The sequence below is a fragment of the Ananas comosus genome, linkage group 4 (genome assembly GCF_001540865.1).
Source record: "Ananas comosus cultivar F153 linkage group 4, ASM154086v1, whole genome shotgun sequence".
Lineage (NCBI taxonomy): Eukaryota > Viridiplantae > Streptophyta > Magnoliopsida > Poales > Bromeliaceae > Ananas > Ananas comosus.
Genome location: NC_033624.1, coordinates 15,275,379 through 15,298,350, shown reverse-complemented (window position 1 = coordinate 15,298,350; position 22,972 = coordinate 15,275,379). Strand labels below are relative to the sequence as shown.

Sequence of the window (22,972 nt, the reverse complement as noted above, 5' to 3'; positions counted from 1 at the left end):
AAATGGTTGAAATGTTGACAATTTTGATAATGGGGAAGTTTTTTTGTTCCCCAAATGGTTCAGAATGTTTTATTAGTACTGTAAGACTCTGTGGGCGACTGCATCTGTCATCAATCTCAGTATCAGAACATTGATTTTGCAAATGAAGGATTTTATCCCAAATTCTCTCAGGTGTCACTTAGACCCACGTACTTATCAGTACTATTATTTATGATCAGCTTAGACTGCATTCTCGTTTTGTTTAGCTGAATTGTGACTTGGGAGGTATTCCGGGTAACCTGTCTAGTTTACTTTTTGATGGCAATTGGCTTTTTTTTTTCCCCCCTGAACTTTTGCATGGTAAACTACTAACGTCTTGTTTTTCATAGACAACTGGAAAGTTTTCTTTATCCCAACTGGATACGGGAAGAGGAAGGCTTGAGGACACCACTACGTATTTAATGTTTTTTATGGCCAACTGATATGATAACAATTGGCCCGTAAACCTTTGTTGTTTTTTTTTTTTTAGAGATAGGTAGCACGGTACTCGCTTCGTTTATTTCATTTAAAAATAAATTTAACTAGAAATGTGAATCAATTAGGATTCAAATTTAGGACCGCGGGTATCAATCACTAAATTTTTTGCCACTTGATTTAGAGACAGTCGGTGCCTGTAAACCTTTGTTGGTTTCCTATTGCATGTGATTCACCTTTCGTTATGTCCCAGCTTAAAAGAAGGTATTGAAGAGGCAAGACCGAAGAGAATGCAAGCACAAACATAAACATACAAAGTTTACTGCACATCGAGTCAGCAAACATACAATTGAGGAATGATCCTAGTGACAATAGAACCCATCTACTAGTGGATTTCTTTCTTTATATATATAATAATTATTGCTCGAACATAGATGCTGTCTGTCCATCACAGCATCTCATTCGTCTAACCAACCAAGGGAGTCTTTGCGACCTTGCCGGAAGAGTCTATGAAGATACGAACGCGGCCAGTATCGTAATCCATCGTCACAAAGTGATCAGGTGGAACCACTTGGAATCGAGCATCCGGCTTATCCTGTCTGATCCTCTTCTCGGCCTCTTCTGTGGTAAGCCCTACTACCTCAGGCCATGAATGTCTTGGAGCTGATGCCTTTACTTCCTTTTCACCCTCTGTTTCCAGTAAACCCAACATTGAGCAGAGCAAAATTGAAGTAAGAAAAAAAAAAAAAATTTTACTGGAGGAAAAAAAGGGAAAAAACAGATTGAAGCACAAGAAAGAACTTCCTTATTGAGTGATGGCAATTATTAGCTTTTAACCAATAGGTAAAGATAAGAAAGTTAAGTAACTTCTTCTTGTGAATGGAGAAGAGAGGGGAGGTATACTTTACCCATATATTTGCTAAATGGAGCTCTGGTTGTCTCGAGGAGTATGGAGAAAGCTCTAGCTATAGACGGAGAACTTTGCCAGCTTTATCAATACATTTTGCTACGAGTGATTCTGCGACCAACAGAGTAATTGAGCATGGACGGCAGATGCGTGTCGACCAACCATAACCAAACAAAGCTTTAAAAAGGACAAAAACAAGGTCCTTATTTAATGCTTTGAAAGACAACCCCAAGGTTCCCACGGGGATTAAAAAGATGCTTGCTCATTAATAAACAGCAATTGTTTAATTGTTTCTTAATGCTTCTTTCTCTTTTTATTGAACATTTGAAAATACATCCTGCCATTGTCACTAAAGCAGTGAGGTGGCATACCATTAACTGTATCACACATTGAATGATTCAATTACAAGCAACCACTATAAACTTAGAAAACTTAATACCATAACATCTTCTAGTGTGGTACACGAGGGATTCTCCTCTGAAATTTCCGTATACATTGATAAACTAGTAACGTAATGACTTCTATGTTTCTTCACAGAATTATATGTCAAAGCCGAAATACATCAGTTGGAATACGCTCGGAGTTTCCTTCCACCAGTTTCAGCTTCTTCTGCACGTTTGGAGGAAAAAAAAAAAAATTCATACTCTTTTTACTGGATTGATACACAATAAATATGGCTTTAATACACATAATAGAGATTACCATACCTGTGTAAGGATTTGTAGAGACCGGGATAGGTGACCCTTGCGACTCTTCTTGACCATGCAAAGAAGACGCTGCCACCCTCATCTTCTCCACAAAACTACCCTTCTCCTCGGCTTGATTGCGACCGTCCGATCTTGGGCTCACGGCCTCAGTGATAACCTCACAGAGCGCCCTATCATCCTCTCCAGGCTCCAGCTTGTGCACCAAATACTCCTTAACTGCTATCCCCTTATCCCACATCTGCTTGGCTCCAGCTTCATATCGCGGCCCTGCGTCTTGAATCTTCGAGGCTATATTGTAGGTGGCCTCCGTAATTATATTGTAAGCTGGTACGAGGATCTCGGTTACCATCTCAGACATAGTCTTATTGTTAGGATTGTTCATTCCACGAACTGAGTTCATGGGTTTATCACTCAAGCTGTGTTTGTCGGTAACTAGAGGGACCGCCGTTGATGTCTTCTTTAAGGAATTAAGGTGATGCAATTTTGGTTCTTTCCGTATGTCGTTCGCTTCCTTCATTTCTGATTCCTTATTCCAATTACTTGTTGTGTAAGTTTTTGAACAATACGTGGGTTCTGCCTTCTTGTACATTTCAGGAGCCATCTCTGATTCGTACACTAGGATTGAAAAAGAAAGAGAATTAGTCCAAGAATTAGATATGAATTGTAGAGAATAGAGAATCAAATAATTATTACTTGGGGCGCCATGGTATTCTGGGTCTTCTTCGTCGTCGTCGTCTTCATCTAGGCTCACTCCCCATGGGGGTGTCCAATTTGCGTCGTCGTGCCCGTGCCTTTTCCTTGTCAGAAATTGCCTCCACTTCTTTGCCTTATCCTTCACCTTTCCAAGAACCGATTTCTTCGCATGGTGGTCGTGTTCGTATTCATGGTCATAGCCAAATCCAAAGGCCGGAGTAGTCGGCGTTGGCCAATATTGCCCGTGCATGTCATCTTCATCATCAAATGGATTTTTCCCTAGAAATGTATAGATTATTAAAAAAAAAAAACCCTATATATATATATATATATATATATATATATATATATATATATATATATATATATANATCATCAAATGGATTTTTCCCTAGAAATGTATAGATTATTGGAAGCACGGAAGGCTCCGTGCTTCCGATAGCATAGTAGCCTCACTATATATATATATATATATATATATATATATATATATATATATATAAACCGCTTCATCAGTGAATAAATTGTTTGGAAGTGGCATCATTATTTCGTTGCTTAGTTTTCGCTGTTTGTTACTGAAGAAGCTGCTGCTGTGTTGAAAAAGATTTAACACTAAACATGGTTCATAGAAGAAGATGAAAGAGATTCAACAGACAAGGCCTGGCCTAAAAGAAACAGAGAGTAGAGTTAATAGATTAAAATTCCTTCAGAATCTCATAAATAGAATGCAGCTAAACTTATCAAACAAAGCTAATGTTCCAGTACACATATTCCATATTAACAATCATGCAAAGAAAACAGTTTTTTTTCCTTTTTTTCCCCCCCTCCCCTGAGAGAGAGAGAGAGAGGGAGAGAAGAGTGATGATACTGGAGAGTGAAGTGCAGAGAACAACCTGCAAGATGATGTTCCCCTCGAGGGGTGCCACCACCAAATCTCATCCCTTGTGTCTCGGCCATTTCGTCTCTCCCTCTCTCTCTCTCTCTCTCTCTCTCTCTCTTCTTAATTTGTTCTTCTCTATCCAAATGAACTGAACAAACCATATACGCAGTTGGTATTTAACTTGTAGGCAGTTAGACATGCCTTCCTATATCTCAGGCAAAGTTGATGGATAAGGGCCAACAAGGTCCCCATGCCCCACATTTGCGTGCATGGCCACCTGTGAAGCAGGTCCTGCCACGTGTCCCTCCGCTTGGGGCCTATCAGAATTCAGAACCAGGAAAATTTGAAAAACCCCATTTCTAATAAGAGGTTCCTCTCATTCTAAGAAGGTATGCTCACCTGGTGTGGTGTTTGTATCCTTTGAACTCTGTGTAAGAAGATAAGGTGGAGAGGAAACAAATGGTTGGTACAAAAAGAAGCAAAGAGGAGATAGATCTGAGAGAAAAAAAAAAGAAAAAGTAAGGGAAAAGAATGGCAACAGTTTCAAGATTACCTTCAACAATTCATCAACATCAATCTCTGTATTATAATCGCAAAAGGAATTCCATTTCACTTAGGAGAGCAACAACTCTGAGAGTCAGAGCTGCAAAGCTTCCTGCTGGAGTAAGTAGTAGTTTCCTCCCAGATAGTATTATAAATTTTGTATTCACTTTTATAGATTGTTGCATGGTACTTTAGATTAGAAAAACAAAAAAAGAAAAAGAAAAAAGAAAGAAGCCATAATGGATCAGTAGAAAAGGATGATTCTTGCTTGAACTTGGTTCAGGTTGAAATGCCCAAAGTGGAGCCAAAGCTCACTGAGCCATTCCTTGGGTTCACTAAGACTGCAGAGATATGGAACTCAAGAGCTGGCATGATTGGAATCATTGGAACCTTCATTGTAGAGCTGGTGAGTCATTTTGCAGTTCTTTTTTTTTCACCTAATTGTTTGAAGTGAAAAAAAAAAAAATCCTAATCATAATTGAAACCGATTAAATTCAGACTCAAATAATTTTGATAGATCTCATGTTAACCAGAAAATTTTGGGGCCAATAATTACATCCACAATAGGCCCATTCAAAGATCCCGAGTGATTTTCATGATGAAATATTTTCTGATAAACTGAATTTGATGAAAATATCCGTGGTTTTCACCCACGGATATTTGATGAAAATATCCAAGTTAAGTTCATGAAATATTTTCCTCCAGAATATTTTCTAATAAGTAGGTCAGATTTGATATTACCCGAAAATAGAGAGTGGCTAATTCCCGAGTGTATGTATCAGGATTAACCGAGTTTAATATATTTTTCACTCTAGTTGTATGTGCTAGAGCTCAAACCAAATTTCGAATTCCCAACCAACTCCCAAAATATCCTCCAACAACCCATTCAAAATCAATTTTCAAAATATCCTCCAACAACACATTCAAAATTCGAATTTCGAATTTTGAATTCCTAACCAATTCTCAAAATATCCTCCAACAACCCATTCACTAATTTGTCCATAACTGTAGTAAATATGGATTAAGTTTTTGACTCGAGCATATATATGTATCTACTGGTCTTAAATTCCAGGTATTTCACAAAGGCATACTACAGATGATTGGTGTGGATGTGGGGAAAGGGCTCGACCTTCCACTTTAAAGAGTATATCAGTCCAAAATTAAACTCATTCCTGTATCATCTTCTTTATGTGTTTTAACAAAAAATGTTCAAAGGACTAATTAAGCTGAATCAGAAGCATGATCATTGGTTCAATTTGATTGAGTCATTACTGATTGGCACTGGTAAAGAAAAAAAAAAAAAAAGGTTTATCTTTTATGAGAACGTAGTAGAGCTACAAATGATTAACACTGTTACTGAAGCATTTTGAATTGAAGATATATACATGTAAATGATACTTCTGTAGCGAATGTACAAAGTAGCAACTAGTCAAACTACTGCAAACTTTATCTTTGTAATACTACATCATTCTTGCTATTAATTGTTGTTGAGAATCATATCCATGGATTTCCTATAAGCAAATACACATTTTTCAGATACAGAAATTAGTCTGCGGTAGAGAGAGTGGAATAAATTCTGATCATGCCGCCATTACAAGTGCCATTTGGGTGCCGATAAGTAAACATTGTCCAGGGTCCCTATGATAACATAGAGAGCAGCACTTGTAAAAAGAAACCAATTAAATGAAGTGCGTTCCATGTAGCGGAAATTCGAGCTCCGAAAAAGCAACCGAAATGCTTGAAAGAGAAGATCGATCAGCGTAACTTCTGAGCAATTTTCTGTATAAAAGCTTCAACCGAATATGTTGGCAAAACGGCAATGCGAATGGCTGTAATGTATACAGAATGTAGCATGTTACTATGGTTCTCTGAGACATTTCGTCGAACAACTAATAACCTGATGAAAAGAAGAAGGGTATCGCAATTCGCTAGTATACAGTTTAAGTTGAGAAGAGTTTAATTGGCAAAGACAGGCGTTGCATTGTCGGCATCATTATCTTTCTTCTCTGTTCAAATGAACACACACTTTTTAACTTCTCGGTGGACAATAAAATTTATGTGATAACCAAATCATTACAATCTATACAACATAATATCCTTTTGCAGAAACAAATATAATAATTTTTTTCCATCATAATTTTTTACGGTGTAGATTAGTGCAATTTCCCAAACGAATAAATAAGCATATCTGTAACATATTTTTGTCTCAGCAACGGCGTTAGGGTGTGAACTTTGCAGTGCCGATATCGGCCCATTAATAGGCCCACTAAAAAAGGCCCATTTACAGCCCAGCAATACACCGGCCCCGCAATTGCTTGGGGTGTAAGTCCTCCACATCGTAATCGTCGTCTATAAACCCTAAACCTTTTTACCATATCCTCCCATTCTCTCCATTTGCCCTGCTATAATTGTAAGCGGCACCCAAGCCCAACGCAGTAGTGTATTTGAGCTGCGCCTCGCCCTCGCCTCGCCCGTACCAAATCCTCGAGGCCGAGGCCACGGCCATGGCGCTCTACGCTCCGGCGCAGCTCCTCTCCGCCCCGATCGGCGGCGCCGCCTCTCTCTCCGGCCGCCGTCGCCGCCGCCACTCCGCCCAAACCCGGGGCCCGAAACCCTACCCCTCTCCGACGGTAAACGCTCGCAACCATGAAACCCTAATCTCCTTCTCCTCCGTCCCCTCCTCAGTCTCCGCCCAAGCTGGGGACTCCAAACCCGACCCCTCCCCTCCCTCCCTCGAAACCCGGAGGGCGAAACCCCGCAACAGGAAAACCCTGATATCCGCCGCAGCCGCGGCTACCGCCGCCGCCACCGGCGCCTTCTTCCTCAACCTCGGCTCGCCTCCTCCCCCACCTCCTCCCCCCGGAGGCGGAGGCGGAGGCGGAGGAGGAGGAGGTGGAGAAGGGTTCTGGTCCCGGATCTTCTCCCCTCTCATGGCGAACGCGAGGGACGAGGAGGGGGGCTCGGCGGAGTGGGACTCCCACGGGCTCCCCGCGAACATCGTGGTCCAGCTCAACAAGCTGAGCGGGCTCAAGCGGTACAAGATCTCCGAGATCCTCTTCTTCGACCGGCGCCGCGGCTCCCTCGTCGCGGGCACCGAGGACTCCTTCTTCGAGATGGTCTCCCTCCGCCCGAACGGTGTTTACACGAAGGCGCAGCTCCAGAAGGAGCTCGAAACCCTGGCCTCCTGCGGAATGTTCGAGAAGGTCGACCTCGAAGGCAAGACGAAGCCGGACGGGACCCTCGCCCTGACCGTCTCCTTCACGGAGAGCACGTGGCAGTCGGCCGACGCCTTCCGGTGCATCAACGTGGGGCTGATGCAGCAGACGAAGCAAATGGACCTGGATCCCGACATGACGGATCGGGAGAAGCTGGAGTACTTTAGAAGCCAAGAGAGGGACTACAGGAGACGGATTGAGCGGTCGAGGCCGTGCCTCTTGCCCGTTCCGGTTCAGAGAGAGGTGATGCAGATGCTGAGGGAGCAGGGGAAGGTGAGCGCTAGGTTGCTGCAGCGAATCCGGGATCGGGTGCAGAAGTGGTATCACGATGAAGGTTACGCCTGTGCTCAGGTGGTCAACTTCGGGAACTTGAACACGAGGGAAGTGGTGTGCGAGGTCGTGGAAGGGGATATCACACAGCTAGTTATCCAGTTCCAGGATAAACTTGGGAATGTTGTTGAAGGGAACACACAGCTTCCTGTTATCCGGAGGGAGCTTCCCAAGCAGGTAATTTACTGTTTTTCTTATAAAATTTAGGTATATGGTTTGCAGATTAGCAACTGACAGTTGTTGTATTGATAAATTGTATATATTAATTATGGATAAGCTGTCCACGAAGAAAAGAATACGGATTCAAGATTGTTAACAGAAATGTTGTAGCTTTTTCTCAGTTAGGGTGGCATAATCTTGTTTCATGACCTCCTCTGTGTAAATACTGCTTATGGATGTCGTACCAAAACAGGCATTAAGTTGGCCTGTTAAGTTCTCTATTTTGGATAGGTTTCTGGTTGCAGGAGTTGCCGAAATATCTTTTGAAAGTTAACAAATCACACTTCTCAGCCAACAGTAGATATGGTTATTCTGGAAGGTTTATAATTTTGTTCTTGGTAAACAATGTTTATCAGCATGCCACTCTGCATTCTGCTAAGGCAGTTACACTTATTACTTCCCTTACAATCATGCCAACGTTAGAGAAGTTCGAAGTGAATTTCTTATGCTGTGCCTATTGTGGTCGTATAGCTAGCATTTTGGCTATTAATACAGTTCTGATTATTTGATAGATCGTGTCTTGTGCAGCTTCGACCAGGGCATGTCTTTAATATCGAAGCGGGAAAGCAAGCTCTCCGGAACATCAATTCACTTGCTTTATTCTCCAACATAGAGGTTAACCCGCGACCTGATGAAAAGAGTGAAGGAGGAATCATAGTTGAAATAAAGCTTAAAGAATTGGAACAAAAATCAGCTGAAGTAAGCACAGAGTGGAGTATTGTTCCTGGACGTAACGGACGACCAACTCTGGTAAATTATCTCTAACCATAAGTTACCGCAATACCAATTAATACAACAAAACCAATTAATACAACAAAGGACATTGCTTTTTTTTTTTTTGGGTCATTTTTTTTCTGTGTGAAAATGGAATACTCTCGCAACTGACAGCATTTTATTTTCAGGCATCAATTCATATTCTTGCAGCTGACAGCATTTTATTTTCAGGCATCAATTCATATTCTTGCAGCTGACAGCATTTTATTTTCAGGCATCAATTCAACCCGGTGGAACTGTATCATTTGAACATCGTAACATCAAAGGGTTGAACAGATCAATACTTGGTTCTGTTACATCCAGCAACCTGCTAAATCCTCAGGTATGTATGTCGTGTAAAGTTGTTAGTGTGGCTTCTGTATTTTTTGGGGCGAATTGAGATTAAGTAGTTATTTTTTACCTTCATGAGAGTAGAGCAGGTCTATCCTCTTGCTTTTGTCTTTGCAAATATTCCCAAATAGTATCTTGCAATCTCATCACCTATGCATTGTCAGAGTATGTAGGACTTCATTATGGTACTTCATGGATTGGAGAGAGACTAAGAGGTGGCCATATACATGGAAAGATGTATAACCCACTAGTCCAAGTCCTTTTGTGCAAAGTGGTGTCACCATGTATATTAGTCTGGCTGTCACTAAGAATCGTTTGTTCTTCCTCCTCTAAGATTCCCATTTTCCTCCAACAGTTAAAAAAAAAAAGAAAACGTTGCTACTCTTGTTAATCTCATTACTTCATTAAACATCGTCAGGGTATTCACTTAATGTTTACTCAAAAATACAGCATTACCTCTAGAATTCCCAATCCTCTATTGTGGATTGTGAAGTGATTAGATTAGGGCAGCTTGAAAAAATATAGTCAAGTGAACGAAAACGATGATGTTAACATCTTGATCTTTTTTGTGTTTTACTGCTTTGATTATACATCTGATCTCATAGTGCTCTCTTTTACCTTCAGGATGATCTGTCTTTCAAGCTTGATTATGTGCATCCATATCTGGATGGTGTCTACAACCCTCGCAACCGCACCTTCCGTGCTAGCTGCTTTAACAGCAGGAAGTTGAGCCCTGTTTTCACCGGCGGGCCTGGGGTGGACGAAGTTCCGCCTGTGTGGATTGATAGAGTTGGGTTTAAAACCAATATTACCGAGGTAACTGACAAATTTTCTTCCAATTTACTTTTATTCCCTTCTTGAACCCCTATGCGTTTGCTTGCTGAAATGCAGAATCCTCTTGATAATATTTGATAGATGTACTAACATATTGGTATCGCCTTTTGTCTTCTTTGCCAATCTCTTTCTTCTATCTTTCTTCTTTCTCTCCTTTCCCCATATTGACATCTCCAGATGTAGCTTTTGGTATTCAGTAGGACAGTGAAAATCATGATATCTACGTGGGTGTTTTCTGCAGTCTTCAATTCATAGTGTCCACTTGTTCCATTTTCAGAGCTTCACAAGGCAAAGCAAATTCACTTATGGACTGGTGATGGAAGAGATCATTACACGTGATGAAACCAGTAGCATCTGTACTCACGGATCTCGAGCACTGCCTAGTGGAGGCTTAAGCATGGATGGACCTCCGACCACCCTAAGTGGCACTGGTACAGACCGCATGGCGTTCGCACAAGCAAATATTACTCGTGACAATACAAAATTTGTAAATGGAACAGTTGTTGGTGAGAGAGATGTTTTCCAGGTATTTATTGCTTCTTTTTCATGTACCAATCCATGCTAACAAGCGGCTACATCACTAGATGAATATCAGTCAATCGCCAATAAGTTAGTGTGCCTCAATCATTTGAGTCTAGATTCTTGCTAGGAAATGTAAAACTGTGATATATAGATTTGTGATGATAGGCATGATTCCTTTGTATATGTTAAATGACTTTCGTTCATAATTTATGTGAATTCTGTGAAGCAGGCATGATTCCTCTTCATATGAATATTGATTGCAGATCCAAGTAATGGAAAATTTGTGTATTTATCGTATGAAACAATGGAATAGTGTATATCATATAGTGACCTTGCTCGACATTTTTACTACAGTTGGACCAAGGTCTTGGCATTGGCAGCAATTTTCCGTTCTTCAATCGTCATCAACTCACCTTGACTCGCTTTATCCAATTGAAGAAAGTAGAGGAAGGTGCTAACAAACCGCCACCACCTGTGTTGGTCCTCCATGGACATTATGGAGGCTGTGTAGGAGACCTCCCAAGCTATGATGCTTTCACTCTCGGTGGGCCCTACTCAGTAAGAGGCTACAACATGGGAGAATTGGGTGCTTGCAGGAACATCCTGGAGGTAAGCCTGAGAGATCTCTCGAGCATGCATGAATTTAATGGACTGGGCATTTTGCATCCATCTTCCCGCAAATAATATAGTTACATACATGCTCCAATAAAACTTCATTTTGGTACATATCCCTTTAGGATGCAATTTCGCACAAAATTACCCTGAGCAAGTCATTCAATTTATGGGGAAGTTGGTTTTCTGTCACCAAGCCTTTTTTAAACAAGGCCTCAACCCCAAACTAACGAGAAATCAAGATTTTAAAATGCATAAATTAAAATTCTAATTTTGCAGGCATCTATGTGTAAATAGATGATTTTACATGCACTTACATCTACAGTATAAAGATTTTACATTGCATTGTTAAGAATTTACTGTGTATGAATCTGACTTTTTATCTGTTCTTGCTAAGCTTGCTGGTGAGCTGCGGATCCCTGTTAGAAACACCCATGTCTACTTATTTGCAGAGCATGGGACCGACCTAGGCAGTTCGAAGGACGTCAAAGGAAACCCTACAGAGTTTTTCCGTCGGGCTGGACAGGGCTCATCATACGGTGTTGGTGCTAAATTGGGATTGGTGAGAGCAGAGTATGCCGTGGACCATAACTCTGGTACCGGAGCAGTTTTCTTCCGTTTCGGAGAGAGATTCTGAGGATGCAAAAAAAAAAAAAAACAAAAAAAGAAAACTATAGAGGAGGTGGTGCCAATTTTTTGTGGGTGTCGTGATGATCGCATGGAGTAGGTAGTTGTTGGGCTCGAACTATTCACAAAGACCAAAGTTTACTGCATTCTGATTCAAGTTTCGGGTACTGAATTTGTTAAGTTTTGCATCTTTTGCTTTTTAAATTTCAGATTCTCGTGAGATAAATTTGAAACTGATCAGTTGTTTGATACTGTAGGGTGATACTTCATCTTCTGCTTTTGCGACTTGTAACTATTTATAGCCATCAGAACATTATATCTCAGCAGCGTGCGCCATGCTGTACTCCTGCTAATGTAAAGCTGCTGAGTGGCATGCTACTGCATCTCGTGCTGCAACGCCAACAAAAATAGGTCTTTTTGATTTTTAACTTTTGTTTGAGCGCATTAACATGCTTTCATCAGATAAAATAGGAATTCCTTTGAGATTATCCACTTAGCTATCGAGTGAATTTGATATATTTCAAATCAAATTAAAACCAAATTAAAACTACATGCAGAGAGAAGGAACATTGGATTTTAGCACTTCGAAGTATAGTAATGTATTAATTTAGAGAACTGTAAGAATTATGGAATCGAGACACCCTGCACGAAGGCTAACATCTCCTTATGCAACTCCAATGCAAAAATAAATAATAATTATATAAAATTATGCACATAATTAATGCAAATCCTTTGAGGTCCTATATAGGTAATAGGTTCAGACGTGTTATCAAAATGACCCAGTTTGGGCTCTTAAGAAGGGCCCACTTCGTTGGGCCTGGACCGTTTGTGCTGTCGCTTTAGCGATGTAAGGCCCATTCGATCTATTAGGCCTGTCAATTTAACTCGGCCTATATGATACCGAGAATTGGTCTGATCGTATTGGGCCGGCCTGTATTCGGATACGGCTTTGCGAGTCTGGTCACCGTCAATGCACTCACCCACCCACCCGCAGTAATCGCCTCGATTGCTTCAAAATAATTTTTTCGGTGGAGTGTTGCTTACAAAGCGTCGGGGTATGCCTACACGGCGGTGATCGTATCGCCGGACAGATGACTTATTGGGCCGCATTGATTCTGGCGCTCGACAAATGACTTATTGGGCCGGGCTATATTTTGACGCGGCTTTGCGAGTCCGGTCACCCCCGGTGCGCTCACCCCACAGCACTAATAGTCCCGTTTGGTACAAATTAATTTTTTTGGTGGGTCGTTGCTTACAAAACGTCGAGGCTATGCGCACGAGGCGGTGACCGTACCTCCGACATTTGGGCCGCAATTGGACCGTAATTGGGTCTCCAGTCAATTGACTTATTGGGCCGGGCCATATATTCTGTTGCGGCTTTCCGAGTCCAGTAACCTGCAGTGAGGTCACTCTCACACACTAATCTCCTCGTTTTGCTTCAAAATTAATTTTTTCACGGATTCTGTCTTTCAAAACGCCGCGGTAATGCGTAGGAGCCGGTGAGCGTATCGCAGGGACCCAAGGCAATAAAATGACACGTTGCCGTTCAAGTGAGTACAGATAAATTGAGAGCTAGATGCGCCTAATCCAAATTAGTCATTCTAATTTTAAATTTTTTTTTATTACCAATGTTAAAATTACACGCTAATTTAAATCAGCCATTTATCTAATAATTTTTTAAATTTATACTGGCATATATATGATTTTAAATGTAATAATTTTTCTTTTTTTATTTTAAATAAACTTTATATGTAATATCTCCAATTTTTGCTAAAATAAAACACTGCCTTATACGAACTAGTTACAAAGCCTGAATCAAGTTGGCTCGACTGTTCTGTATGTTTCTCGAAATGATGAAACAATTGACTTCTTCAACTATCAACCGCCTATCCTAAGAGAGCCTAAATTTCAAACCACCGGAACTTAGCTATCGAGTGAATTTGATATATTTCAAATCAAATTAAAACTAAATTAAAACTACATACAGAAAGAGAGAGAGAGAGAGAGAGAGAGAGAGAGAGAGAGAGAGAGAAGGAACATTGGATTTTAGCACTTTGAAGTAAAATAATGTATTAATTTAGAGAACTGTAAGAATCATGGAATCAAGACATCCTGCACGAAGGTCGAAGGCTAACATCTCCTGATGCAACTCCAATACAAAAATAAATAAATAATAATAAATAAAATTATGTTATCAAAATGGCCTAGTTTGGGCTCTTAAGAGGGGCCTGTTTTGTTGGGCCTGGACCCTTTGCGCTGTCGCTTTAGCGATATTAGGCCCATTAGATCTATTGGGCCTGTCAATTTAATTCGGCCCATATGATTCCGAGAATTGGTCTGATCCTATTGGGCCGGCCTGTATACGGATAGGGCTTTCCGAGTCTGGTCACCGGCCAGTGCGCTCACCCCCCCGCAGTAGTCACCTCAATTGCTTCAAAATAAATTTTTCGGTGGACTGTTGCTCACAGAGCGTCGGGGGTATGCCTACATGGCGGTGACCGTATCGCTGGGAAATTGGGCCCCATTGATTCTGGCGCTATTCAACAAATCACTTTCTTATTGGGCCGGGCTATACAATATTTTGAGGAGGCTATGAGAGTCCGGTCACCTACTGTGACCTCACCCTCCCACGCTAATCGCCTTGTTTGCCTCAAAATTATTTTTTTCATGAATTTTTGCTCTCAAAACGCCACGCTTATGCATACGCGGCGGTGAGCGTATCGCGTGTTGTTGCTTGATCCGTTGTTGGAGTACCGTGGCTGGGTTCAAGCGAGTACAAATAAGTGAGAGATAAATGCATGTAATCCAAAACAATCATTTGAATTTTGAAAAAAAATAAAAAATTAACACTATTAAAATAGTATGCCAATTTACATCAGCCATTTATCTTATAATTTTTTTTAAAAAAAATATTACTAGTATATGATTTTAGATTTTAAATTTTAAATTTTAAATTTTAAATTTTCTTTTCTATTTTGAATAAACTTCATGTGTAATATCTCCACTCCTTGAGAAAGCCCTCAATTTCAAAGCACCGTAACTAAGTTTGAAAAGAATAACTCAAATTAGAAGAACTAAAAGTTTAGAAACTTGCCCAGGCAATGGCTTCTATTAAACTATTTCAAAGTGCACAAAAAGAAGAAAAGGATTAACAAGCATGTAACCCCAGAGAATCCGTGGCGTTCATGGTGATAACTTCGTTCTTAAATTTGTGCTTGTTTCGTGTTGAGAATAATTCTCCAAAAAATCAAGAAGAAAGTGTGATGAAAAAAGAGTTGTTTTTAAGCTTTAGTTTATATATTTAACAAAAAAATCGATTTTTTTTCCTAATTACAGAAATATGTCTCCATAAAATACTCTACATAAAATTAAACACTTATAATTAAAAAAAAAAAAAAAAAAAAAACAGTCCAAACCTTGTAGTAAAAATAGTAAGGGCTTTTTTTCTGGGCATTGTAGTAATAACAGTAAGGGCTTTCAACAGAAAAAAAAAAATAAAACAAAAAACAAGAAAAAAAGAGAGAGAAAAAAACAAATCTTTCACTAGCTCAAGCTTTATCTTCATAACCGGAATATTCAACAAAGCTACAAATTCAACAACATCATGTACAGTAGATGAGCATGAATTTTCATATAAAGCTGAGAGAAGGTAATAAGCTAAATAATAGGAGTGAAGACATGGAGCTTGGGATGGAGAACGGAGCCTCTTACAAAGAACAAGAAGAAGAAGAAGAAGAAGAAGAAGAAGGGCTAGGATGGGGAAAATCTCTTCCTGTGCAGAGTGTTCAGGAGCTTGTAAGGAGAGATCCAAGCTCTGTACCTGAAAGATACATCAGAGATCATGCCGAAAGGCCAAAAGATAGAGGGGTGGTCTCTGCTATCACACCTGATATCCCTGTTATTGATTTCTCTTTGCTTTCGGGCGGACACGAAGATGAACGAAAAAGACTCGATCTCGCCTGCAAAGAATGGGGCTTCTTCCAGGCATCCACATATCTCTCTAATCATCTATTTTCTTAACTATTACTTCCTCTGCGATAAAAGTGCCTCTTGAGCTAGTTTTTGCTCTTGCTTTCTGCAATAATCACCTCCTGTAAAACATTCGGCGAATAAAACTACTGCAGCGAAAAAAAAAAAAAGAAAGTCAAATTCTTAGTCACACAAGCAAAACTCCCAGATTAGAGCTTATACTCTCTTTCTATAAACAGAGTATGTTAGGAAAACCTAACAACACTATTTAAATAGCACTACACCTTACGGCAGAGCCAAACAAACCTACAGTAGTAGTAGTAGTAGTACAAACTTTAGTAATATAGCATACATCAAGATGATGAATTTTATTATCAAATAATAATGATAATTTTTTTATCTGACAGATCATAAATCACGGAGTAGAAGAGGATCTTCTGTGCAGAATCAGGAAAGCGATGGGCGGGTTCTTTAATCTTTCATATGTGGAGAAGAAGAAGTATGCAATGGCACCAAATGACGTGCATGGATATGGTCAAATATTCGTGGTGTCTGAAGAGCAGAAGCTGGATTGGAGTGACCTACTGTATATAATAGTAGAACCCACAGAACAAAGACGGATGAAATACTGGCCAATCATTGTCCCCGATTTCAAGTACGCTACTCTACTTTGTGATAGACATGGAAATTAGATTTTTTTTTTTCCCCCTTTCTTTTCCAATCTCAAAATTATTGCGCTGTTGATGGGCTTTGCCCATGTTTAAGAAATGGATAAAAGCTGTTGATAGTTTCATAGTTTAACTAATACAGTAATACCTTAACAAAGCATGAAAATTCTGAGGTGATAGCTAAATTGCCCAAAATCTCCTTAAAATAGTACCGTTTGCACTTTGCTTTCCTGAAATATAAATGCTGCATTCGGCCCCCTCGATGTTTAGATCTTTGGCTTTCAAACCCTGCATCATCGCACCTTTTCACTAAGGATGTTTTAAGATAGTCTTAAAATATGATGTTAAATACCCGTTACATATAATGGTTTGAAATCATACTCCTAAACAGAAAAAGTTAACAGCAAAAGAATCTAGTGCCAATAGTCTAAACAATGAAGGCATTAAATGTAGGGGCGGCAAAAATCTGGGTTCAGGTCAAAAACAGACTGGACAACCATTAGGATTAATGAATATTCACTATATTCAAACCCGATCCGGACCTGGATTTCGGACACTATATGATGTTCAGATATGGATGCAATTTAGAATAGGGTGTCCAGATCCAGACTCAGTTTGACCCAATATTAAGCCAAAATTTAGGAATTTGTTTTTTCAAAACATGTATTAAATCAAATTTGAATTCAAATTTATGTACTTAGAACGAAAATATCATAATCATAAAGAAAATTCATAGATCCTTTTTAAACAAACTATTCGATTGAAAAATAATGTAGTCTAATTTAAATTGATTTATTAAACTATTACTATGAAACCGGGTTATTGACCCAGTTTGGCTGAATTTTCATGTCAAGATCCGACCTGGATTTTAATCTGGACAAAATGATTTGTCCGGAACCAGTCCAGTTTTGGTTATTTTTTGGGTCGGACTGGGTCGGCCAACCAGGTCAAGTCGTATTTCAGTCGCTATTTAAATGTAGTTTTTTGTATCTTGAGTGGGGCTAAATATAGATCAGTAGATGGTTCTATTTCAAAGCAAGGTTTTGCATTTTAGCCTGCAAGAAGAGGTGTTTTAGCACTGTATATCGACATTCAGTATAATCTGTAGAAGCTCGAATCATACTAAATCTACTCCGCAACAAACTCTAGACATGAGAAAAAGATCAAAGCAGAATAAGATTCAAAGCAGCTGTAGCTATTTTAAACAGATTCTGCAAGTGCTCTAACTTTTCCTATTTTTCTCCAGAGATGCTGTTGATATGTATTCAACCAAAATAAAAAGGATAGCCGAAGAGCTCCTTGGGAACATATCCTTGTTGATGAACATGAAGAGAGATGAGCTACTGGCAATGCATGGAACATGGAAACTAAGTATGCGCATGAACTATTACCCACCATGCTCTAGGCCAGATGACGTTCTCGGCGTGAGTCCACATTCAGATGGAAGCTCTATCACCATTCTATTGCAAGAAGATGACATTCCTGGCCTCCAAATCAAGTACAAGGGTGAATGGATCCCTGTGAAACCCATCCCAAATGCCTTAGTAATCAATATTGGAGATTCCCTCGAGGTATCTAGATGGCTTCTTGTTCCATTTGGCAGTTACTGTTTCTATCGAGATGGCATCTTACTCCCTACCTAAAAACCTAAAAAGAAAAAAAAAAGAAAAAAGAAAAAGAAAAAGAAATACTCCTAAATATGATCATGTGCATTATTGGCAGAATAAATCCTATATGGAGATAAAAAGTTAATGACCATATCGGAATTATGCTGCCAGTAATGCATACAACCATATTTTCTTTCTTTTATAAATAACAGTAACAATACGAATCTCAAACGGTGCATTTCTCTAGGTCCACATCTATGCATTTAGAAATAAGAAATGTCTCTACACAAACCAATAATAAACCTGCAACAAGAAGTTACAGAGAATATATTTGATATACAAACTGTATGATTGAAAAGGAAAGATAGAAAGACTCACCTTACCTATGAGTAAAATTATCTGTCATATAATTCAACCAGCTGTTTCGTCAAATGTTGCTAGTATTAGAAATGTAAAGCTCGCATGAATAGAATAATCTGAGACTAGGAGATTAAGAATAAGCAGCAAGTAAATCGATCATCAATAGCATGATTTTGGGATATTCTATCTGGATTGAAGCGGAAGGATTTAATGGCCTTAGCTAAATTTACTGGGGCAGCAACATCTTGTTTACTGTTTCTATTGCGTGCCTTGCGCGGCTTAACTAATTACAAATCTCGCAGGCGTTGAGCAACGGGATGTATGAAAGCATCGAGCATAGGGCATTAACAAATAAAGATAGTGCAAGGATGTCACTGGCAACATTTGTTAACCCGGACGAAAATGCAGACATTGGCCCAGTAGATCAGATGATAGATGAAATTCATCGGCCGAGAATGTACAAAACCGTCAAGAACATCGATTTCCTTAGGCATTTCTTTTCAAAAAAGCTGGAAGGGAAAACTTCAACACACGTGTTGAAGTTAGATAACACGGAATAAGCTGGTCCATACATCAAGAATTCTGGTGTTGCAAATAATGATGCATCTTATGCTCAAAATAGCAACTGTTAATTAATTTTGTGCTGCTTCTGGTATGTTGCTGTTTTCTGTAATGTACTGAATAGTGTTATCTCAAAGTGCAGTTAGAAGTGATGATCCAAGTTTTATGACATATTGACATCAAACATCTGCTAACTGATAGATTTAAGACCCAAATCCCAATTATTATATAAAGCTTCTCAAAACTTCAAGCAGTGTTGAAATTCGTTATTCCTCTCGTAAACAAAGCAAAGTATGGCTGATTCCAAAGGACAAAAAAAAAAAAAAGATGCGAGGATTCACCTGAGGGTACTTAGGGTTTCGCCACCGTTTAGGATTTGGACCAAATTGACGTCGTCGAGGAGATCGGGAGGAATCAAATCGAGAGGCGTTGGTGGCCACGGATTGGTTACGGGAGAAATCGCCCCGGGGCCGCTTTAGAAAGACGCCATGGGCGCCTCACCGCGAAGAACCCGCCAATGGCGCGCCTCACGGCCAAGAGCTCCAAGACCCCGCCAATGGCGCGTGAGAGATAGAGAGAGAGAGAGAGAGAGAGAGAGAGAGAGAGAGAGTTGTTTGTAGCCCACACACACAGACGTTTGACAATGGTGGGGAAAAAAGCGAGGCTGTTAATGGACCGGGCCCAAATTGACCAATTTGGAAACTATGTACATAATTAATGGAAAGCCTTTGAGGCCCTATATAGGTTCAGACGCGTTATCAAAATGACCTAGTTTGGGCTCTTAAGAATGGCCCATTTCGTTAGGCCTAGACCCTTTGCGCTGTCGCTTTAACGACATAAGGCCCATTCGATCTATAGGGCCTGTCAATTTAATTCGGCCCACTCGATCTACAGCCAATCGACCTATTGGGCCGGCCTATACTCGGATTCAGCTTTTCAATCTGCATTTCACTCCGACCACAAGCTCTTTTCTGTCATGAATGGTAAATATTTGTTGCATTTTACATTTGGCAAGCTTTTCTTGTCTTACATTTTACTCCGACCACAAGCTTCTTAGTCTTTTCCAATTTCTCGCCATTTGGACTCAAAAAAGTATCCTTGAAATCCTATGAACAGTTAAACGTTGCTGTCTATACTTCATGTAGACTCTGCGGGTTGATTGTTTTTATAATATGTGGACTCTTCTCGATCGTGGATTTTGCTTGACTTGGTTCAACTTTTCTGATGTTTTCGGTTTCTTTAACTCGGTGTGAATGCATGTCTTGGAGCTGCTTGTTTTGTTGAGATAGACACCGTCTAGAGTTGGTCAATGAAAACGTGTTCTTCAATAGATTTTAGGGGGTTAAAGTCAATAATCCAATAAATCGCTGCAAATACGCCGAAGAGCTTCTTAAATAGCTTTCCAAATTGCAATTATGTTTACGTCCCTTGCTTTCCCTGAATGTTTGTTTCATGTGTTTCTTCTAGCACGCTGTCGTATGACTTGCTCTCCAAATCAAATAAACTGCGATTACAGCTTCATTCCTTTCGTTGGTAGCGACTGCGAGGTGTCAACGTGCGACGAGTTTCATCATCTAATCTGAGATCTGAAGAACTGCACTGTTTTTGTTTTTCTGAAAGCTATTAAGATTCAGGCCTGGTACTACTTATATAATTGAAAAAAGATACTAACTGCATGGGGGCCCTCCAATCTACAGGCCATTCTAAAACAGCTTGCGGTTTGATTTAACTTATTTGCATTGGATAATTGGGAAATTTCACTAAATTTGGTCTTCATTTTTCATTAAAATTAGTGGTTTAATCAAATTTTGAGCTGAATAAAGTGTTGATTTCACCTCTAATTTTAGCAAGATTGTTAATTCAAGTAATTAGAATATATAATTTAAATTAAAATAATTAAATGTAATATTAAAATAATTAAATATTCGCAACACCAGAAGCAATCTCTGCCGTCGGATTGTTAAAGTACAAAGCCGAGCCTACATTGTCATAGATCTCTTTATGCTTGGGTTGGTAAAAAAAAAAAAAAAAAAATCCAAATAGTATAAAAGTTGGGCCGCTTTAATTCAGTAGATTATTCAGTTATTGGGCCGGGCTATATTTTGATGCGGCTTTTCGAGTCCGATCATCCCCGGTGCGCTCACCCCCCCCCCCGCACCAATAGTCTCGTTTGGTGCAAAATAATTTTTTTGGTGGGTCGTTGCTTACAAAACGTCGAGGTTATGCGCACGATGCGGTGACCGTTCCGCTGGGATGTTAGGCCGCAATTGGGCCGTAATTGGGTCGCGAGCAATTGACTTATTAGGCTGGGCTATATATTCTGATGCGGCTTTCCGAGTCCGGTCACCCCCCGTGAGCTCACCCTCCCACACTAATCGTCTCGCTTTGCTTCAAAAATAATTTTTTCGCGGATTCTTGCTTCCAAAACGCCGCGGTAATGCGTACGTGGCGGTGAGCGTATCGCAGGGACCCAAGGCAATAAAATGACACGTTGCGGCTCCAGTGAGTACAAATAAATTGAGAGATTGATGCGGGTAATCCAAATTAGTCGTTCTAATTTTTTTTTTTTTTTTATTACCAATGTTAAAATTGCATGGTTATTTAAATCATCCATTTATCTAATAATTTTTAAAATTTTTACTGGTACATGATTTTAAATATGATAATTTTTTTTTTTTTTTTGAATAAACTGTATGTGTAATATCTCTGCTTCTTGCTAAAGTAAAACGTTACCTCATACAAACAAGTTACAAAGTCTGAATCGAGTTGACTCGACTGTTTTGTATATTTCTCGAAATGATGAAACAATTGACTTTTTTAACTATTGACAGCCTATCCTTAGAGAGCCTTGAATTTCAAAATACCAGAACTTAGCTATCGAGTGAATTTGATATATTTCAAATCAAGTTAGAACTACATACAGAAAAGAGAGAGAGAGAGAGAGAGAGAACATTGGATTTTAGCACTTGGAAGTAAAATAATAATGTATTAATTTAGAGAACTGCAAGAATCATGGAATCGAGACATCCTGCACCAAGGTTGACATCTCCTTATGCAACTCCAATACAAAAATAAATAATAATAAATAAAATTATGTACATAATTAATGCAAATCCTTCGAGGCCCTATATAGGTTTGGACGTGTTATCAAAATGACCTAGTTTGGGCTCTAAAGAAGGGCCCGTTTTGTTGGGCCTGGACCATTTGCGCTGTCGCTTTAGCGACATAAGGCCTATTCGATCTATTGGCCCTGTCAATTTAATTCGGCCCATATGATACCGACAATTGGTCTGATGTTGGGCCACGTTAGTTAATTCACCACCAGCCAATCGACCTATTGGGCCGGCCTGTATACGGATAGATAGGGCTTTCCGAGTCTGGTCACCGGCCAGTGCGCTCACCCCCCCGCAGTAATCGCCTCGATTGCTTCAAAATAATTATTTCGGTGGACTGTTGCTTACAGAGCGACGGGGGTATGCCTAATGCCGGTGACCGTATCGCTGGGAAATTGGGCCGCATTGATTCTGGCTCTAGACGACAAATGACTTTCTTATTGGGCCGGGCCGGGCCGGGCTATATATACTGATGCGGCTATGCGAGTCCGGTCACCTCCTGTGAGCTCACCCTCCCACACTAATCGCCTTCTTTGCCTCAAAATTACTTTTTTCGTGGATTTTTGCTCTCAAAACCCCACGCTTATGTATACGTGGCGGTGAGCGTATCGCATCGTCCCTGGGTTCGAACGAATACAAATAACTGAGAGATAAATGCATGTGATCCAAAACAATCATTTGAATTTTGATAAAAAAAATTAACACTATTAAAATAGTATGCCAATTTACTTCAGCCATTTATCTTATAATTTTTTTAAAAAAAAATTTCTACTAGTATATGATTTTAGATTTTCAATTTTAAATTTTCTTTTCTACTTTGAATAAACTTCATGTGTAATATCTCCACTCCTTGATAAAGCCCTCAATTTCAAAGCACCATAGCTAAGTTTAAAAGAATAACTCAAATTTGAAGAACTAAAAGTTTAGAAACTTGCCCAGGCAATGGCTTCTGTTAAACTATTTCAAAGTGCACAAAAAGAAGAAAAGGATTAACAAGCATGTAACCCTAGAGAATCCGTGGTGTTCACGGGGATGACTTCGTTCTGAA

General features: G+C 39.8%; 5 protein-coding genes and 1 long non-coding RNA gene across 7 annotated transcripts; 3 read left to right on the top strand and 3 right to left on the bottom strand.

Moving 5' to 3' along the window:
• On the bottom strand, positions 738–1,568 carry LOC109709656 (subtilisin inhibitor 1-like). Its single transcript, XM_020231973.1, has 2 exons — positions 1,362–1,568; positions 738–1,143 (listed from the first exon to the last, which is right to left on the bottom strand). The coding sequence occupies exons 1-2, from the start codon at positions 1,363–1,365 to the stop codon at positions 920–922; spliced, it is 228 nt and encodes a 75-aa protein (XP_020087562.1). The 5' UTR covers positions 1,366–1,568; the 3' UTR covers positions 738–919.
• LOC109709654 (low-temperature-induced 65 kDa protein-like) lies at positions 1,643–3,949 on the bottom strand. The gene is made up of 4 exons (XM_020231971.1): positions 3,654–3,949; positions 2,761–3,039; positions 2,068–2,682; positions 1,643–1,969 (listed from the first exon to the last, which is right to left on the bottom strand). The coding sequence occupies exons 1-4, from the start codon at positions 3,799–3,801 to the stop codon at positions 1,923–1,925; spliced, it is 1,089 nt and encodes a 362-aa protein (XP_020087560.1). The 5' UTR covers positions 3,802–3,949; the 3' UTR covers positions 1,643–1,922.
• On the top strand, positions 4,043–5,488 carry LOC109709655 (light-harvesting complex-like protein OHP1, chloroplastic). The gene is made up of 3 exons (XM_020231972.1): positions 4,043–4,303; positions 4,467–4,589; positions 5,256–5,488. Exons 1-3 carry the CDS (start codon positions 4,172–4,174, stop codon positions 5,322–5,324), a joined length of 324 nt encoding a protein of 107 aa, XP_020087561.1. The 5' UTR covers positions 4,043–4,171; the 3' UTR covers positions 5,325–5,488.
• Positions 5,327–12,074, top strand: LOC109709653 (protein TOC75-3, chloroplastic). 2 transcript variants are annotated; one of them, XR_002216186.1, is made up of 8 exons: positions 5,823–7,905; positions 8,476–8,697; positions 8,936–9,043; positions 9,676–9,867; positions 10,163–10,411; positions 10,762–11,016; positions 11,417–11,810; positions 11,904–12,074. XR_002216186.1 is itself a non-coding variant. In XM_020231970.1 (7 exons), the coding sequence occupies exons 1-7, from the start codon at positions 6,688–6,690 to the stop codon at positions 11,654–11,656; spliced, it is 2,484 nt and encodes an 827-aa protein (XP_020087559.1). In that variant the 5' UTR covers positions 5,327–6,687; the 3' UTR covers positions 11,657–12,074. The 2 variants fall into 2 exon arrangements, 1 of the variants encoding a protein (XP_020087559.1); XM_020231970.1 differs by having other exon boundaries at positions 5,327–7,905; positions 11,417–12,074.
• LOC109708787 lies at positions 15,176–19,993 on the bottom strand. The gene is made up of 2 exons (XR_002215817.1): positions 19,153–19,993; positions 15,176–15,761 (listed from the first exon to the last, which is right to left on the bottom strand). It is a non-coding gene; the product is annotated as an uncharacterized LOC109708787 (long non-coding RNA).
• LOC109708783 (protein SRG1-like) lies at positions 15,252–18,982 on the top strand. Its single transcript, XM_020230606.1, has 4 exons — positions 15,252–15,630; positions 16,023–16,270; positions 17,530–17,854; positions 18,553–18,982. Exons 1-4 carry the CDS (start codon positions 15,262–15,264, stop codon positions 18,808–18,810), a joined length of 1,200 nt encoding a protein of 399 aa, XP_020086195.1. The 5' UTR covers positions 15,252–15,261; the 3' UTR covers positions 18,811–18,982.

What these genes read in the sequence shown, in the direction of transcription:
- LOC109709654 (XM_020231971.1), bottom strand. Translation starts at nt 3,801, where the DNA reads ATGGTTTGTTCAGTTCATTTGGATAGAGAAGAACAAATTAAGAAGAGA. An exon ending in AGGGGAACATCATCTTGCAG is followed by an intron (nt 3,040 to 3,653) that starts GTTGTTCTCTGC and finishes ATACATTTCTAG; the next exon opens with GGAAAAATCCATTTGATGAT. An exon ending in AGAATACCATGGCGCCCCAA is followed by an intron (nt 2,683 to 2,760) that starts GTAATAATTATT and finishes TTTCAATCCTAG; the next exon opens with TGTACGAATCAGAGATGGCT.
- LOC109709655 (XM_020231972.1), top strand. Translation starts at nt 4,172, where the DNA reads ATGGCAACAGTTTCAAGATTACCTTCAACAATTCATCAACATCAATCT. An exon ending in CTGCAAAGCTTCCTGCTGGA is followed by an intron (nt 4,304 to 4,466) that starts GTAAGTAGTAGT and finishes AACTTGGTTCAG; the next exon opens with GTTGAAATGCCCAAAGTGGA. An exon ending in GAACCTTCATTGTAGAGCTG is followed by an intron (nt 4,590 to 5,255) that starts GTGAGTCATTTT and finishes CTTAAATTCCAG; the next exon opens with GTATTTCACAAAGGCATACT.
- LOC109709653 (XM_020231970.1), top strand. Translation starts at nt 6,688, where the DNA reads ATGGCGCTCTACGCTCCGGCGCAGCTCCTCTCCGCCCCGATCGGCGGC. An exon ending in GGAGGGAGCTTCCCAAGCAG is followed by an intron (nt 7,906 to 8,475) that starts GTAATTTACTGT and finishes TGTCTTGTGCAG; the next exon opens with CTTCGACCAGGGCATGTCTT. An exon ending in CTTGCAGGAACATCCTGGAG is followed by an intron (nt 11,017 to 11,416) that starts GTAAGCCTGAGA and finishes GTTCTTGCTAAG; the next exon opens with CTTGCTGGTGAGCTGCGGAT.
- LOC109708783 (XM_020230606.1), top strand. Translation starts at nt 15,262, where the DNA reads ATGAGCATGAATTTTCATATAAAGCTGAGAGAAGGTAATAAGCTAAAT. An exon ending in AAGAATGGGGCTTCTTCCAG is followed by an intron (nt 15,631 to 16,022) that starts GCATCCACATAT and finishes TTTATCTGACAG; the next exon opens with ATCATAAATCACGGAGTAGA. An exon ending in ATATTGGAGATTCCCTCGAG is followed by an intron (nt 17,855 to 18,552) that starts GTATCTAGATGG and finishes CAAATCTCGCAG; the next exon opens with GCGTTGAGCAACGGGATGTA.